Genomic DNA, 16932 nt, shown 5'->3' on the forward strand with positions numbered 1-16932 from the left:
TGCATCAATATCTGGTTCTAGATAGCCTAGAAATCTAGACGCACCCTAGCGGCCGCAAAATATATTTGCTGCCAGGGTTTAGTCTAGGCACTCACAATACACTTAACAGCTCCAAAAACCAAAATTTGGTCAGGCCAATCACATCGTGTGTAGCGTCTGTGGGGCGGGCTTAACATGATGACGACAGAGCTGCGACGGTTCCTACTTGAAAACTTCGTTCTTCGTTGCTCTGATTGGTCATAGCGCTATCCTATTGCGTGCAGAGGCATTTTGAGGGACAACCTTATATCCCGCCCCTTGCATTGAGCCGTTTGTGTGAAGAGTTGCCAGACCTTACATCTTGATGTAGGTCTGGCTAACCAGGCTAGGTTCTAGACTCTTTAAAGAGCAAATAATAATTTGAACACTTGGCATTATTGTTTATTATCGTGTTTGAGTCATTCTCTTCATTTTTGAGTGTAAGGGTTTGCTGACGTATTTAATATGTTGTTGAAAGGTGGCCAAAGTGAGCAATACAGCTTACAGAATCCTTTAAGGCTGATTTTGAATTATTTTATACATTTTAGATTTAGAAAATGGTTACTTATGACACTCTAAAAATGGCTGGGTTAATTTTGACCCATAATGGGTAAATATTGGACAAAACACATTGGTTAAAAATAACCCAATGTCAGGTTTTTGTTATGCAACCATGGGGTATAATAACCCAGCAGTTGGGTTAAAACAACCCAGCATTGGGTCAATTTTAACCCAGCAGTGTGTTCTGTCCAATATTTACCCATTATGGGTCAAAAATAACCCAGCCATTTTAAAAGTGTGCACATTAAAAAGTGAAAGTAGGGTATACTTCAATTGGTAAGACTAAAGCACAAAATTTGAAATAAAAGTTTTTAATCACTTTTTACAGTTTATGAGCCCCATTCACTTCCATAGTTGGAAAAAAGAATAATATGGAAGTAAATGGGGCTTACAAACATTCCTCTAAATATCCTCCTTCATATTCATCAGAACAAAGAGATGTATGCATGTTTGTAACAACATGAGAGGAAATGATGACATAGTTTTCATTTTTGGGTGAACTATCCCTTTAAATATAAATGATGTCATAGAAGAACCATTTTAGTGGTATGGCTCCATAAAGAACCTTATTACTTCCGAAGAATCTTTCAGTTTCACAAAAAGGTTTTTTATAGTGCATAATGGAACTTAAAAATACCACCAACATGTTTCGGCCTACATCTAGGCCTTCATAAGGGCAGAAATGTTGTTTTATAATTTAGAAGAGTGCCTTGGTTTCCTTTTGTTATTTTTGATATTTTGCTTATTTGCCAAAGAGCACCTTCGATTTATATATATTTTTTGACATTCTGTATACTGTTTTGAACGCCGTAGCCCTCCAGCCCCTTCTTTGTGGGTGATTGTTTTTAAGGTTTTTTATACTCTTTCAAAAATATATCTTTGACTCAATGGGTCTTTGAGGAACCAGAAACAGTTCTTGTGAAAACCCCTTTCAAGCACCTTCATTTTAAAAAGTGTATACAGCAAATTCACCAGTGTTAAATGTACACTACTGGTGTATATATGTGTACCACCAGGACTGGTGGTACCCATATAAACACCAGCAGTGTAGATTTAACACTGGTGATTTTGCTGTGTTTTAAATAATGAAAGCAAGACAAAACAAATAAATGCAATATTATTTTATTTCAATAAACCATACAGACAAAATAACACAAAATATTTAAAGCAAATTTTTATATAGTTTAAATCAACATTCACCTGTTCTGTACACTGTAAATGATGTAAACACATTTGTGACTGTGTGAAAATAAGTTAGTTTTTAAGTTATAGTTGTATTGTGTTGTGTTGTAGTAGATTGCACGATAAAACAAAAATAAATAATTCTTTCCATATAACTTATAAATAAATAATACAATAGCAAGGCACTAGTATGCTACAGTACAAGGTCAGACAGTACTTTGATTGGATCGCGAATCTTCTTTCTCTGTGTAGGCTTCATTAATCACCATGAGAAACTCATTCAACGCCACTCCTTGGATTGTGCTGTTTTTCTCCTGTATGGGAGCAAACACATACCCCATAAGTGCACTGGTAGAACATTGCGCTTATAGTATGGGTTTGATTCCCAGGTAACGCACGGCCTGATAAAAAAATGAAATTCACTGTAGTGCACACATACCTTGACATGGTGAAGGTCTTGAAGGTCTTTCCAAAGCTTTTGTTCCACACTGTATTTATCTCTCACATTTTTAACCTCTTTCATGATATCATTGACGCTGGCTTTCAGTTCTTTCTTCTCCAACTTCTTGAGCATATCCGTGAAGATTTTTTCATAGACGTTCAACATTCCTTCGAGCATCAGCGACTGACAGGTGCATGAACTTGACTTCAAAACCTGAAATCAAAAACACATAATTTGAACTAATCTGCATGCATTGTGACCCAACAATAAATGTGTGCATGGCATAAAAAGTACTTACATTCACCCGGTCCAGATCAAAAACTTTTATCCTGACCCATTCTGCACCAAGTGTGTTCTGCAAAAGTGGACACAAATGATTGTGCATAGCTGTGCTGTGTTTCACACCAGAATAACCATCAAAAACTAAACAGGGTCACCACATGACTGGTGGTCTGGCTTGGGAAAACAGATGCTTTCCGCTTACAAAGCGCTTGCTGTTGCTTGTATACATCTATGTGGTTGCTATGTGGCATACTGTGTGCAGACTACACTGTCAGAAAAAAATGGGCTGTCACTGTGGTGGTACTAGGGTGGCCATTCGTGCCAGTTCCGCCGGACACGTCCCGAAAACAAGTTCGGGACGTGTCCGGCGGAACTGGCACGAATGGCCACCCTAGGTGGGACCCATTTAAAAAGCACACCTTTGCACCTAAAAAGTGCATATTAGTATCTCAAAGGTACAAAATGTATACATATCTGTACCTAATGGTACATATTAGGACCTTTTTAAAGGGTACTGCAACAGTGACAGCTTGGGGCCATTCTGTGTCAGTGTGTTTGTTTACATATGGTATGGCACCAGAGCATCACTGTTTTAGCTAAATAAATGCATTTTGCAATGCATGCAATTATTTCTGACTTTGATTGTGTCTATAAAACATCCTGTTGCTCATATTAGCTTCAAAATCAAAACTGGAACAGTTATGAGGTTGATCTAAACTGATTCATAATGAATGCATATGAGTTGCTTTAAAGCCTAAAGTGGAAGTCTAGATCGTTAGACGTGTATTGTACTTACGTAATGATTTTGTAGTTGCTTGATATTTGTTTCCAGCATTTGGTTCTTGTCTTGTTTAGAACGTCGAAGTCTGAATCCATCGGTTCCTTGAAGAGATGCTATAAGAAGTCCACACATCAGCATTATTGTGAGCCAAGAATCCATTTTTACGTGCTTTTGGATATTGCGATGTGGAACCGAACTGAAGGTCCTGAGCTGATGCTGCTCGGCAGGTGAGTGATGCCAGTGAGAAAGGGGTCGGGGGTTTATATAGCACAGCCTAAAAAGAGCAACACTATGAAGGCGGTAGGGGATGCGCTTGGGGTTTTGGGGTTTCTGTGGGTTACATTTCTATGAAGGTTTCCTTTAAATCAGGGATGTGATGCTATTAGGTGAGTGACGTTGTATTAACATCATGGTGGTTGTATTAACGTCCAAATCATTTTGGATAAGGAATTGCCATTTTTGCAACGCATGTCTTACCGGCTGGGTTGGTGGCCTGTTGAGACGATGAAGACATGATGACTCATTAGGAAACTGGAGCTTGGGTCCCCATCAGATGTTATTCACTGGTTTTATATCTAACTGCCATCTATTTTCCAATGTGCTGCTATGCACAAACATTTAATTGATCATTACCGATGTGTGCTCTTCCCACCTTGAGTCTTTCAGATTTTCACACTGATGCCTGGTAAAACAAAATAATATTGGCAAATTTGTATGAAGCATGCATGTACATTATTGGTGATTGTGTGCTTGCATTTATCTGGATGCATGCACATGTGAATATGCATTCGACACAAATCGTTTTTGTGCAAAAGTGCACAGACTGCATTGCAAATGTGCCAATTTTTGACTATCACAATGCATGGGGAAGAGCTTATCAGTCCATTGCTCCAAGTGACGGATTAAAACATGCTTTCATTTTTGTGCTTTCGGTGCCATATGCATTTCTATTGCATTGGTGGTTGTATTGTGGTAATCTTAATTTGCTTAAGTTACATTTTTACTGCCTGTGGCCACATAGTTTTTCAGTTGAATTCCCCTGCAGAGAGACTGTGTGTGGTGTATAGCAACAAACAACCATTCTCATAATTTGAACCTCAAAAACCTTTCTCTGAACTTTTCTCTACTATTAAAACCAGAATGTGTAGATTAAGCATTTTTTCGTCAGAATGACTGGATTTATGAAGAGATTGTTGGGTGGGTTTAATGGATTACCCAATGAATTGCGATTCAATTTGCATTACAGGGTTCTCACGGTTCCTGGAAATCCTTGAAGTTTGTGAATCTGGGGGAAAAAATTCAAGGCCCTGGGAAGTTTTTGAAAATGTACATACATAGATACAGGTCATTGAAAGTGCTTGAATCTATTTTATGCAAGAGGTTTTCTGGAAAAAAATCCATATTATTCCCTGTGTAGTGTAGGATAATATCATAAAAATTCTAGACTTTTTAAGCACACATGCTAAACTGTTCGCTTTAAATGCTTATATCTTCTGTATGCGAATGTTGATTCATACCAAAACACCTAATGTACAGTAAGGAAAATAAGTATTTGAACACCCTGCTATTTTACAAGTTCTCCCACTTAGAAATCATGGAGGGGTCTGAAATTGTCATCGTAGGTGCATGTCCACTGTGGTAGACATAATCTAAAAATAATCAAAATGGAAATTGAACTATTTATTTGTATGATACAGCTGCAAATAAGTATTTAAACACCTGTCTATCAGCTAGAATTCTGACCCTCAAAGACCTTTTAGTCTTCCTTTAAAATGTCCACCTCCACTCCATTTATTATCCTAAATTAGATGGACCTGTTTGAGGTCGTTAGCTGCATACAGACACCTGTCCACCCCATACAATCAGGAAGAATCCAACTACAAACATGGCCAAGACCAAAGAGCTGTCCAAAGACACTAGAGACAAAATTGTACACCTCCACAAGACTGGAAAGGGCTACGGGGAAATTGCCAAGCAGCTTGGTGAAAAAAGGTCCACTGTTGGAGCAATCATTAGAAAATGGAAGAAGCTAAACATGACTGTCAATCTCCCTCGGACTGGGGCTCCATGCAAGATCTCACCTCGTGAGGTCTCAATGATCCTAAGGTGAGAAATCAGCCCAGAACTACACGGGAGGAGCTGGTCAGTGACCTGAAAAGAGCTGGGACCACCGTTTCCAAGGTTCCTGTCGGTAATACACTTAGATTTAATGGTTTGAAATCATGCATGGCACGGATGGTTCCCCTGCTTAAACCAGCACATGTCCAGTCCCGTCTTAAGTTTGTCAATGACAATTTGGATGATCCAGAGGAATCATGGGAGAAAGTCATGTGGTCAGATGAGACCAAAATAGAACCTTTTGGTCATAATTCCACAAAACGTGATGATTGATGAGTACCATCCCAAGAACACCATCCCTACTGTGAACCATGGGGGTGGTAGCATTATGCTTTGGGGGTGTTTTTCTGCACATGGGACATGGCGACTGCACTGTATTAAGGAGAGGATGACCGGGGCCATGTATTGCGAGATTTTGGCTAACAACCTCCTTCCCTCGTTAGAGCATTGAAGATGGGTCGAGGTTGGGTCTTCCAACATGACAACGACCCAAAGAACCCAAAGCACACAGCCAGGATAACCAAGAAGTGGTTCTGTAAGAAGCATATCATGGTTCTGGCGTGGCCTAGCCAGTCTAAGCATCATTTCTGGGTGGACCGTTAAAGATCGTGACCTGTATAATTCAGGCCAACTTTGAAAACTTCTGAAGGGTTTCCAGAAAAGTGTGGCATATGCATCAGAAGTTCAGCCAACGGGCTATGTGACGTCTGAGAGTATATGCTTTAATCCAGCGTGATTGTGAATGAATGGTTTATCATATGATGTGATGATTGTTCACCCAGAAATTCCAACATGATTTAGCCTCTCCAGTTGAACACAAACAAATTGTTGTAAATTGTACTACAGGCCTGTTGAATGTTTTTTTCTGATTGGCTGAGAAATGTTCAATGGGTGTTGATTATTGTTCTGTAAACTGCACACCTAACTTGTCAAATGTCTTAAAAATAGGCACCAGAGTAATGTTTGTGGTATAAGCAGAATAATTTACTTCCGGTCCTTTGAATTACTTGTGCTGCATTATTTTGAATAATTCAATGGCCAGTTCCTTACTTAACATGCGGTTATGTTATCTTCTTATATGGGGGTCAAAATGGTGAAGCTCAAAAACACAAACATCATCATTAAAATAACCCAAATAATTCAAGTGGGTTAATATTTGGAGCTTCTAAAGCAAAATTATATGTTTATTTAGTATACACTCACCTAAAGGATTATTAGGAACACCTGTTCAATTTCTCTTCAATGCAATTACCTTATCAACCAATCACATGGCAGTTGCTTTAATGCATTTAGGGGTGTGGTCCTGGTCAAGACAATCTCCTGAACTCCAAACTGAATGTCAGAATCGGAAAGAAAAGTGATTTAAGTAATTTTGAGCGTGGCGTGGTTGGTGGTGCCAGACGGGGCTGGTCTGAGTATATTCTGAGTATCTGTTCAGTTACTGGGATTTTCACGCACAACCATTTCTAGGGTTTACAAAGAATGGTGTGAAAAGGGAATAACATCCAGTATGCGGCAGTCCTGTGGGCGAAAATGCCTTGTTGATGCTAGAGGTCAGAGGAGAATGAGCCGACTGATTCAAGCTGATAGAAAAGCAACTTTGACTGAAATAACCACGCGTTACAACCGAGGTATGCAGCAAAGCATTTGTGAAGCCACAACATGCCCAACCTTGAGGCGGATGGGCTACAACAGCAGAAGACCCCACCAGGTACCACTCATCTCCACTACAAATAGGAAAAAGAGGCTACACCAAAACTGGACACTTGAAGACTGGAAAATTTTTGCCTGGTCTGATGAGTCTCGATTTCTGTTGAGACATTCAGATGGTAGAGTCAGAATTTGGCGTAAACAGAATGAGAACATGGATCCATCATGCCTTGTTACCACTGTGCCGGCTGCTGCTGGTGGTGTAATGGTGTGGTGGATGTTTTCTTGGCACACTTTAGGCCCCTAGTGCCAATTAGCCATCATCAAATGCCACGGCCTACCTGAGCATTGTTTCTAACCATGTCCATCCCTTTATGACCACCATGTACTCATCCTCTGATGGCTACTTCCAGGAGGATAATGCACCATGTCACAAAGCTCAAATCATGGCCCCCACAGTCACCAGATCTCAACCCAATAGAGCATCTTTGGGATGTGGTGGAACGGGAGCTTCGTGCCCTGGATGTGCATCCCACAATTCTCCATCAACTGCAAGATGCTATCCTATCAATATGGGCCAACATTTCTAAAGAATGCTTTCAGCACATTATTGAATCAATGCCATGTAGAATTAAGGCAGTTCTGAAGGCGAAAGGGGGTCAAACACAGTATTAGTATGGTGTTCCTAATAATCCTTTAGTTGAGTATATGTACAAACCCCAAAGGAAATGATAATGTGAGTTATCTCTTCAACGTAAAACTCTTTTCTTGGACGACAACAAACACACAGATTGTAGGCAACAGTTTACTTCCTGGGCATGTTGACGTAGTAAAGACCGACATTATCATAATTCCTCTTGCTTCGGACTCAGCCTGTAAGTGAACTCCTGTTAGCATTGCACTGTGTGCGAATCTTTCAAATATGGGAGGTAGTGTCACATTTCTGGTTAATGTCAGTGGCATTCAGGCCAATCACAACATACAGATTAGCTGACCAATCAGGGACACAGCGCTTTTCAAATCAGCGCGTTTCAGGAAGAGAGTGAAATCTGGAGCTAGAAAAATGTATGGTATGTGGAAAATAATGGTGTTTTTTTAACCATAAACCATTCAAACACATCGTATTATACCAAACAAAATAACATTGTTTTTTAGCAACGAAATGGGTGCACTTTAACTCTCCCCTTTTTGCTTTGTAGTTGTCATATGCACGTCTCCTCACAAGAAGTTGGAAGTCGTATACATCTGGGATGGCATGAGTGTTTAAATTAAATTTGGTAAATTATGACGGATTTTTTTATATTTGGGTGAACTATTTCTGTAACTTATGTCCAAAAAATATGTAATCCATGCATCTTGCACATAACTCTATTTTGTCAATTTTATCAGACTGTGATGATAGCCAACAAACCTTTAAATGAGATTGTTTACTAGTTTGTCCGACAAGTTAAAGGGATAGTTCGGCCAAAAATGATATTAAACCCATGATTTACTCACCCCCAAGCTGTCCGAGTTGCATATGTCCATCGTTTTTCAGACAAACACATTTTCGGATATTTTATAAAATGTTTTAGATCTTTCAGTTGATTTAATGTATGTTACGGGGTCCACCCATAGTCCATGACCTTCAGCTTGGGGGTGAGTAAATCATGGGTTTAATATCATTTTTGGCCGAACTATCCCTCTAACATGTAAATATAATCATTAATATAGACCAATTATAGGGGTTTATATTGCTATGGTACAGTATATACTCAGGGTTGCCAACTTATAGCTGGAGTGAGATTTAGGATTTTTGTTTGGTGGGGCGCACGTTCAAATGTTTTTGGATTTTATAGTTATTGAATATTCTGTTCAGTTATTTATTGAATCAAACAAGGCATAATTTTAAACATAATGTGTGTTTTTATTTTAGATACAGAGTCACATTGTTTAAAACAATTATTATTAGCACAATAATAATAATAATAAAACCAATGCAGTACATCAAACCTGCATAGGCCAACACTGCAGGCAGATCAAATGAGAAATAATTAAAAGGTAATAAATAATACAATTAAATAATTGATTTTAAAGCTGTAGTAAATGCTTAGAAGTTTTGTCCTCTTTGTTGAACACTTGTTACTTCATCCTTCATCTGTGCTTTCTGTAGACCCAACGTTCATCTCAGTAGGCCAAATCAAACACCATGAGAAATTCATTCAGCGCTCCTTTCTGGACTGTACCATTTTTCGCCTGAGTAAAAAAAATATATATAATCTGAAGATATACAATCATAATAAACACGTCTTCACGTGCTTTTCTCAATGCAAACATTTTTAACATTCATACCTTGATTAAGTGAACGTCTTGAAGATCTCTCCAAAGCTCATGCTCTCCCTTAAATTTAAGTCTCAGCTTCTTTACCTCGCTCACCGCTTTTGTTAGGTTGGTTTTTACGTCTTTCTTCTCAGCGTTGTTGCTCATGTCTGTGAAGATTTCTTCGTAGATTTTCAAAATTCTATCCAGCAACATCGTCTGACACGTGCAGGAAGCCCTCAACTGAGAGGAACACACATCATTAATGTACACATGGTCAAATAATGATCCCTAGGCTGTACCTTTCAAAAAGTATACCTTTGCACAAAAACAAATCATGGTAGTATCTCAAATTGGTACTTAATGTATACATATTAGGACTTTTATAAAGGATGCTGTTGCCTTGGCGACAACTTGGGACCATTTCTTCTGTCATGGTACTGTAAATAAATTCATGATATTTTGCATGGTAAGAAGGGTAAAAAAATAAAAACTTACATTCTGCTGATCCAGATAGGGAGCGAAAACAGAATTCCCGACCCATTCTGTGCCAGTTGTGGTCTGAAGGCAATGGACAAGAAAAAGAAAATGTAAGAATTGTGCAGTTTGAACGTGTTGATCTTCTACCAACCATGCCACCACACATCCTCAAACAAGGTCACCAATTGCATGAATTACCGGATGCTCTTACTGTGCACAGCACAAATACAGTAAGCAATGTTTTTGCACTAGACAAAAGTGTACAATAAGTTTTAAATTTGCAATAAAGACTAAAATTATTCTGCGATAAATTGATGCCTTTAGAAAACCCAATGCCAAACTGAGGCATAATGAGATCTAAAGTGATTCATCTGGCTTGCAGAAGTTTCTAAGCCCGCTGTAACCCCAATACTTACATAATACTTTTGGAGAGGGTGAATTATTTCCTCTAGTTTCTTCAGCAGCTGTTCCTTGTCATTTCTTGATCGAGGTAACCTGGCTCCATCAGTTACCTGAAGAGACGCTATAAGCAGAAGCACCACGTTGCACCATACATTCATCTTTCTACCTGTGGAGTTTGGATCTTTCGTAACGAAACCGTGCAGTTATAGCGCTCCGACCTGATGCTAGTCTGAAGATGTCGCAGAGAAAGGGGTTGGGGGTTTATATAGGTGCGTAACCCAAAAAGAGAAGATGGCAGGGGATGCCCATCTGGTTTTGGGGTTTCTGTGGGATACTTTTCTATGAAGGTTTCCTTTATACCAGAGATGTACCCAGCCCCTTACCCCAAGAGTAATTTTACAATTAATCTGGGCTAATGTGACCAGCAGTGAAAATGGCCATAGTTGTAAATTTGAGTTAAGGGCCTGTTGAGAGGAACTCCTGATGATTCATTAGCAAACTTAAAGTTGGGTCACCATAAGATGTTGTTGTGTTGTTTAACCGACAGAATTATTCACTTTCCTTTGTGAATCAACTTTTATTCTGCATCCAACTTTTATCCGGTTATATGTGTATACTTATATCATTTGCATACGCTACAGTAAAACTGCTACAATGCGTGTTAGCATAGGCTATCATTGTACTAAATTCAACACTGTGGGTGAGATATGCATGCATATACATTGTGATTGTTTATGTGCATGATTTGAAAAGTGCACATCAGGACACAGAAGTCAGGATGTGTGCATGTATGCACATGCTTATACAGTATATACAGGACATGCTTTTGTATTACTCACGTGCTGAATAATCAATTTAAGCTTTTCAAACTTTTAATCAGAATTTCTATAGCTTCGGTGGTTGATTTGTGGTGATCTTTACTGTCGGTGGCCTCAGTTTTTCAGTTGAATTCCCCTGTAGAGAGACTGTGGTGTAGAAACAAACACAACACTTCTCTGAATCAGAACCTCAGAAATTTTTTAAAACAAGTTTGCATTTAAAACATGTAGTGTATGTCATGCATAGGTATGCTAAACTGGAAAAGCGTAGCGCAAGCAGCGGCAGTCGCGTCCGATACCCTGGAAACGCACGTGCTGAAATAGTCACGTCAAGTTGCTTTTGAAGACATGCAAAAAGCATGATTGTGAAAATATGTGAGATTGTTGCTGTTAATTTGACACAAATGTTTACTTTTTCATTATAATGAATTCATTTGTCTCATAATTGACTCATAATTAAGACATTTTAAGGTTAAAACCCCAAACGCTATGTACTATCTTTCAGTATTGTTAAATCATAAATGTTTTCGAATGAACATACTCATGTTAGTCACTTGCGGATGTTGATTGTTAGGTTGAAAATGCAGGACAGTATTATATAGTCATATATTTTTCTAATGCATTTATCCAAAGTGACTTTACAAGGTGTACATGTTTCTGGATTCGAACCCATGACCTTTTGTGCTGCTAACTCAATGCTCAACCACTGAGCTATACAGAAACACCATTATTTACATAGTATTGATTTTGATACAAAAATATGCTGAAAATTTCACTTGAGGTGCGTCGATAAAATGCTCCAACCAGAGGAATTATTGGAAAGGGGCTCAAATATTAAATCAATAAAAGATTAAACTATTACTTTAATACAATTAAATGTTTCGCTCACGTGAATGCAAAATATATCTGACATCTAGGCTAAAACTCGTCTGTCTGTCTGTGAAAATTTAGATGTCTAACCATAGTCCAAAAATAAATAAAATAATAATAAATCATAAATGAACGCAAACACCTTGCAATCAGTGTTGACTTTGCTTACATGATGGAATAAACAAATTTATTTTGGCCAAAACCACATATAACCAAATTAAACTTTACACTCACCTAAAGGATTATTAGGAACACCATACTAATACTGTGTTTGACCCCCTTTTGCCTTCAGAACTGCCAATTGGAAATTATTGAGCTTTGTGACATAGTGCATTATCCTGCTGGAAGTAGCCATCAGAGGATGGGTACATGGTGGTCATAAAGGGATGGACATGGTCAGAAACAACGCTTAGGTAGGCCGTGGCATTTTAACGATGCCCAATTGGCACTAAGGGGCCTAAAGTGTGCCAAGAAAACATCCCCCACACCATTACACCACCAGCACCAGCCTGCACAGTGGTAACAAGGCATGATGGATCCATGTTCTCATTCTGTTTACGCCAAATTTTGACTCTACCATCTGAATGTCTCAACAGAAATCGAGACTCATCAGACCAGGCAAAATTTTTCCAGTTTTCAACTGTCCAATTTTGGTGAGCTTGTGTAAATTGTAGCCTCTTTTTCCTATTTGTAGTGGAAATGAGTGGTACCCGGTGGGGTCTTCTGCTGTTGTAGCCCATCTGCCTCAAGGTTGTGTGTGTTGCTTTAATGCATTTAGGGGTGTGGTCCTGGTCAAGACAATCTCCTGAACTCCAAACTGAATGTCATGAAAGAAAGGTGATTTAAGCAATTTTGAGGGTGGCATGGTTGTTGTTGCCAGACAGGCCAGTCTGAGTATTTCACAATCTTCTCAGTTACTGGGATTTTCACGCACAACCATTTCTAGGGTTTACAATGAATGGTGTGAAAAGGGAAAAACATCCAGTATGTTGCAGTCCTGTGGGAGAAAATGCCTTGTTGATGCTTAAGGTCAGAGGAGAATGGGCCGACTGATTCAAGCTGATAGAAGAGCAACTTTTACTGAAATAACCACTCGTTACAATCGAGGTATGCAGCAAAGCATTTGTGAAGCCACAACACACACAACCTTGAGGTGGATGGGCTACAACAGCAGAAGACCCCACCGGGTACCACTCACCTCCACTACAAATAGGAAAAAGAGGCTACAATTTGCACAAGCTCACCAAAAATTTTGCTTGTTCTGATGAGTCTCGATTTCTGTTGAGACATTCAGATGGTAGAGTCAGAATTTGGTGTAAACAGAATGAGAACATGGATCCATCATGCCTTGTTACCACTGTGCAGGCTGCTGGTGTTGGTGTAATGGTGTGGGGGATGTTTTCTTGGCACACGTTAGGCCCCTTAGTGCCAATTGGGCATCGCTTTAATGCCACGGCCTACTTGAGCATTGTTTCTGACCATGTCCATCCCTTTATGACCACCATGTCCCCATCCTCTGATGGCTACTTCCAGCAGGATAATGCACCATGTCACAAAGCTCAAATCATTTCAAATTGGTTTCTTAAACATGACAATGAGTTCACTGTACTAAAATGGCCCCCACAGTCACCAGATCTCAACTCAATAGAGCATCTTTGGGATGTGGTGGAACGGGAGCTTCGTGCCCTGATGTGCATCCCACAAATCTCCATCAACTGCAAGATGCTATCCTATCAATATGGGCCAACATTTCTAAAGAATGCTTTCAGCACCTTGTTGAATCAATGCCACGTTAAAAGAATGCAGTTCTGAAGGCGAAAGGGGGTCAAACACTGTATTAGTATGGTGTTCCTAATAATCCTTTGGGTGAGTGTAGGATTATACCAAATACACAAAATAACATTGTACTTTTCAACTTGAGTTAAAGTGCACCTATTTCATTGATAAAAACAATCTTACTCTGAAGTTTTACTATTTTTGGAACCCGTAATTATTTTTGTGTTGTCTAGAAATCATTGTTGTCATGAAACAATTCATCTTTTGTTTGTCTTACCAAACAATGTTATCACCAAAACAACGAGCCAAATAGGCAACAAATAGTTTCCACAGAGATTTAGGGGACATTTCTGTGACACTGACACAGAATTGACATCCAACCCCTATCTTTACCATTCGTGTGAAGAGACAGACTGAAAGTGTGTCACACTACACAGCTATTCGCTCAAATTTGTCAATGAATGAAAGGTTTTTTTTTTAAGAAGAAAGTCTCGTATACAGCACAAACGCAGACATATAAAGCAAATAACGCGAAAAAGACTTTAATTGAGATGTTTCCAAGGTCTGCTCCTTATTGGAAAAGCCAGTGAGTTAGTATTGTATGCTGAGTCACACATTCAGTGACCTAACTACTTCCTGCGCGGCCTCTCCGTATGCGTAGCAGCTTGTGAGTTTCCAGCGAGCACGTTGTGGTCGGGAGTTCACTGAACGCTGCTGCTTCTGAGCATAGCGGGCAGATTTCACTAAACTGGTGGCTTTTCCTCTATTGTAAGGAGGATTTGAGGTGGCCGTTTACTATGTTTTCCAGTCCCTTCGTATAAGCAGTTATTACATGTGAAACCAGCATGATCATCATTTTCTCATTTAATATCCATAAAACCTGTTAGTTCTTAAAACTTTATTATATAAGTACTAGTAATAAGTAATGCTTTTTATTGCATTTTTTCCTTATACAAATTATACGTGACCCTGGACCACAAAATCAATCAAAAATAGCACAGGTATATATTTGTAGCAATAGCCAACAATACATTGTATACGTCAAAATGATCAATTTTGGATATCATTGGTAGGCTACATCTTTATGATGTATTTTATAATTTTTTTGTCTCCCTTTTTTTAAAATTAAAATAATTATAATTTTTTTTAAATGTGTATTTTATATTTAGGTAAACTTGTATTGACATTTTATTGTTACAGCAAAATAACTTAGTGTCCCCTAAAGACAAACATCCTTGTACCAAGGAGGATTAGGGCCAAGCTAAAATAAAACAATTAAACCATCTTGAGATTAAAGTCATTAAAATGCAAGAATAAAGTAATTAATTAACGAGAATAAAGGCAGAATAAATAATATTGTGAGAATAAAGACCTTATTTAACAAGAATAAAGTCATTATTTAATGAGAATAAAGTCATTATTAAACGATAATAAAGTTGTAAAATTTTGAGAATAATGTCATTATTTAACAAGAATAAAGTTGTACAATTTTGAAAATAAAGTCATTATTTAACAAGAATAGAGTTGTTATTTAACGAGAATAAACTCATTATTTAACGAGTATAAAGTCGTAAAATTTTGAGAATAAAGTCATTATTTAAAGAGAATATAGTCAGAATAAATTTGAGAATAAAGTCGTTATTTAACGAGAGAGAAAATCGTTATTTAACAAGAATAAAGTCGTTATTTAACAAGAATAAAGTCGTTATTTAACAAGAATAAAGTCGTTATTTAACGAGAATAAAGTAATTATTTAACAAGAATAAAATTGTTATTTAACAAGAATAAAGTCGTTATTTAACAAGAATAAAGTTGTTATTTAACGAAAATAAAGTAATTATTTAACAAGAATAAAATCGTTATTTAATGAGAATAAAGTCGTTATTTAACAAAAATAAAGTCGTTATTTAAAGAATAAAGTCGTTATTTAACAAAAATAAAGTCATTATTTAACAAGAATAAAGTTGTTAATTAACGATAATAAAGTCATTATTTAACGAGAATAAGGTCGTAAAATCTCGAGAATAACCTAATCCCGACTAGAGAAGAGTTGTTATAACATTTAAAATATGTCAACTTCATTTTATAAGTTGTAGTAACTTATCTCTTGTCAAGATAAATAATATTAAGTTGAAATGACTTGTAAATCTGAGTTGATTAAACAAAACATAAATTTTTTACAATGTAAAGATCATATTCCATTAAGATATTTGTAAATTTCCTACCATATAAATGTATTTATTTTTTGTTATATGTGTTGCTAAGAACTTCATTTTGTCAACTTTAAAGGCAACTTTTTCAATATTTAGATTTTTTGCACCCTCAGATTCCAGATTTTCAAACAATATATTTTCAAATAATTCCATGTTTCCTTACAACAAACGTCTTTGGGTACCTGTAACGATGCTGCAAAGTCAATAAAACAATAAATAAATAACGTGAAAAAGATCAACCCAGTAACTTAGTTTTGGTGAGAAACTAGGTCGTTCAGGTTTCACCTGTTTTGTGATGTAGGGAGCAAGTAATTACAATAATACCGCCCCTTAATCTGCACTATCCAACCATGGCAGAAATAGAGAGAAAAAAAATACAATTGAGTTTAATTTCAACAAACCATCATTATGGCGATCAGTGTTTTCATTTCATCAGCTCATTTGCATTTTAAAGGGCACACCCAAAAATGGAACATTTTTGCTCACACCTACAAAGTGACAATTTTAACATGCTGTAATAAATTATCCGTGGGGTATTTTGAGCTAAAACTTCACATTCGCACTCTGGGGAAACCAAGGACTTATTTTACATCTTAAAAAAAATCTCATAATATGACCCCTTTAAAAAAATACAGCGCAGTGCTCTTTTCTGAAGTAAGTCAAATAAAGGCACCGCATGCCCTCCTCGCATGTGATCGGCCCCTTATTCAGCATTCAGATGATGTATAAATCCCAATTTCAAAAAATTGACCCTTATGACTGGTTTTGTGGTCCAGGGTCACATATTAGCAGTAGTTTGAGTGAAAGGGTTAATTTATTTCATTGTGCTTTAATGACACTTAAACTGGCATAAGTTTAACATCTTTGTACAAAACTCGATGGTCCGACCGCCGTAAGTATTCCCAACATGATTTGACATTTGTGTGCTCCAATGTAAACAGGAAAACTGGAATTTTGGTACACAGAGCCTGAAATTTCACAAAGGTACTTTTATTTGTGATCTAGACTAATCAAAATGTGATCAAAATCGTAAAAGTTTGT

At 37.6% G+C, this 16932-nt stretch overlaps 2 protein-coding genes and 1 long non-coding RNA gene across 3 annotated transcripts in view; 1 reads left to right on the top strand and 2 right to left on the bottom strand.

The window, feature by feature from the left end:
* Nucleotides 1–8255, top strand: part of LOC141282918 (uncharacterized) — a 35783-nt gene extending 27528 nt beyond the window's left edge. The window contains exons 2-3 of the long non-coding RNA XR_012337792.1: nt 3341–3493; nt 8234–8255. This is a non-coding gene — a long non-coding RNA (uncharacterized lncRNA). The remainder of the gene's footprint in view (nt 1–3340; nt 3494–8233) is intronic.
* LOC135779397 (interferon gamma-related-like) lies at nt 1788–3425 on the bottom strand. Its single transcript, XM_065290121.2, has 4 exons — nt 3282–3425; nt 2502–2558; nt 2201–2416; nt 1788–2075 (listed from the first exon to the last, which is right to left on the bottom strand). The coding sequence occupies exons 1-4, from the start codon at nt 3423–3425 to the stop codon at nt 1968–1970; spliced, it is 525 nt and encodes a 174-aa protein (XP_065146193.1). The 3' UTR covers nt 1788–1967.
* A 716-nt stretch (nt 8256–8971) lies between the features above and the next one.
* LOC135775099 (interferon gamma-related-like) lies at nt 8972–10431 on the bottom strand. The gene is made up of 4 exons (XM_065285127.2): nt 10229–10431; nt 9831–9893; nt 9366–9575; nt 8972–9269 (listed from the first exon to the last, which is right to left on the bottom strand). The coding sequence occupies exons 1-4, from the start codon at nt 10370–10372 to the stop codon at nt 9201–9203; spliced, it is 486 nt and encodes a 161-aa protein (XP_065141199.2). The 5' UTR covers nt 10373–10431; the 3' UTR covers nt 8972–9200.
* Between the last annotated feature and the right edge of the window lie 6501 nt (nt 10432–16932).

This window comes from Paramisgurnus dabryanus, chromosome 1 (genome assembly GCF_030506205.2).
Source record: "Paramisgurnus dabryanus chromosome 1, PD_genome_1.1, whole genome shotgun sequence".
NCBI classification, from domain to species: Eukaryota; Metazoa; Chordata; class Actinopteri; order Cypriniformes; family Cobitidae; genus Paramisgurnus; species Paramisgurnus dabryanus.

Bases quoted from the DNA above. Each gene is read 5' to 3' on its own strand.
- LOC135775099 (XM_065285127.2), bottom strand. From the start codon at position 10,372: ATGAATGTATGGTGCAACGTGGTGCTTCTGCTTATAGCGTCTCTTCAG. The intron at 9,894-10,228 runs GTAAGTATTGGG...CATTGCCTTCAG, and splicing joins ACCCTCTCCAAAAGTATTAT to ACCACAACTGGCACAGAATG. The intron at 9,576-9,830 runs GTAAGTTTTTAT...TGTTCCTCTCAG, and splicing joins CCTATCTGGATCAGCAGAAT to TTGAGGGCTTCCTGCACGTG.
- LOC135779397 (XM_065290121.2), bottom strand. From the start codon at position 3,425: ATGGATTCTTGGCTCACAATAATGCTGATGTGTGGACTTCTTATAGCA. The intron at 2,417-2,501 runs GTAAGTACTTTT...TTTTGATTTCAG, and splicing joins TTGATCTGGACCGGGTGAAT to GTTTTGAAGTCAAGTTCATG. The intron at 2,076-2,200 runs GTATGTGTGCAC...GCTCCCATACAG, and splicing joins AAGACCTTCACCATGTCAAG to GAGAAAAACAGCACAATCCA.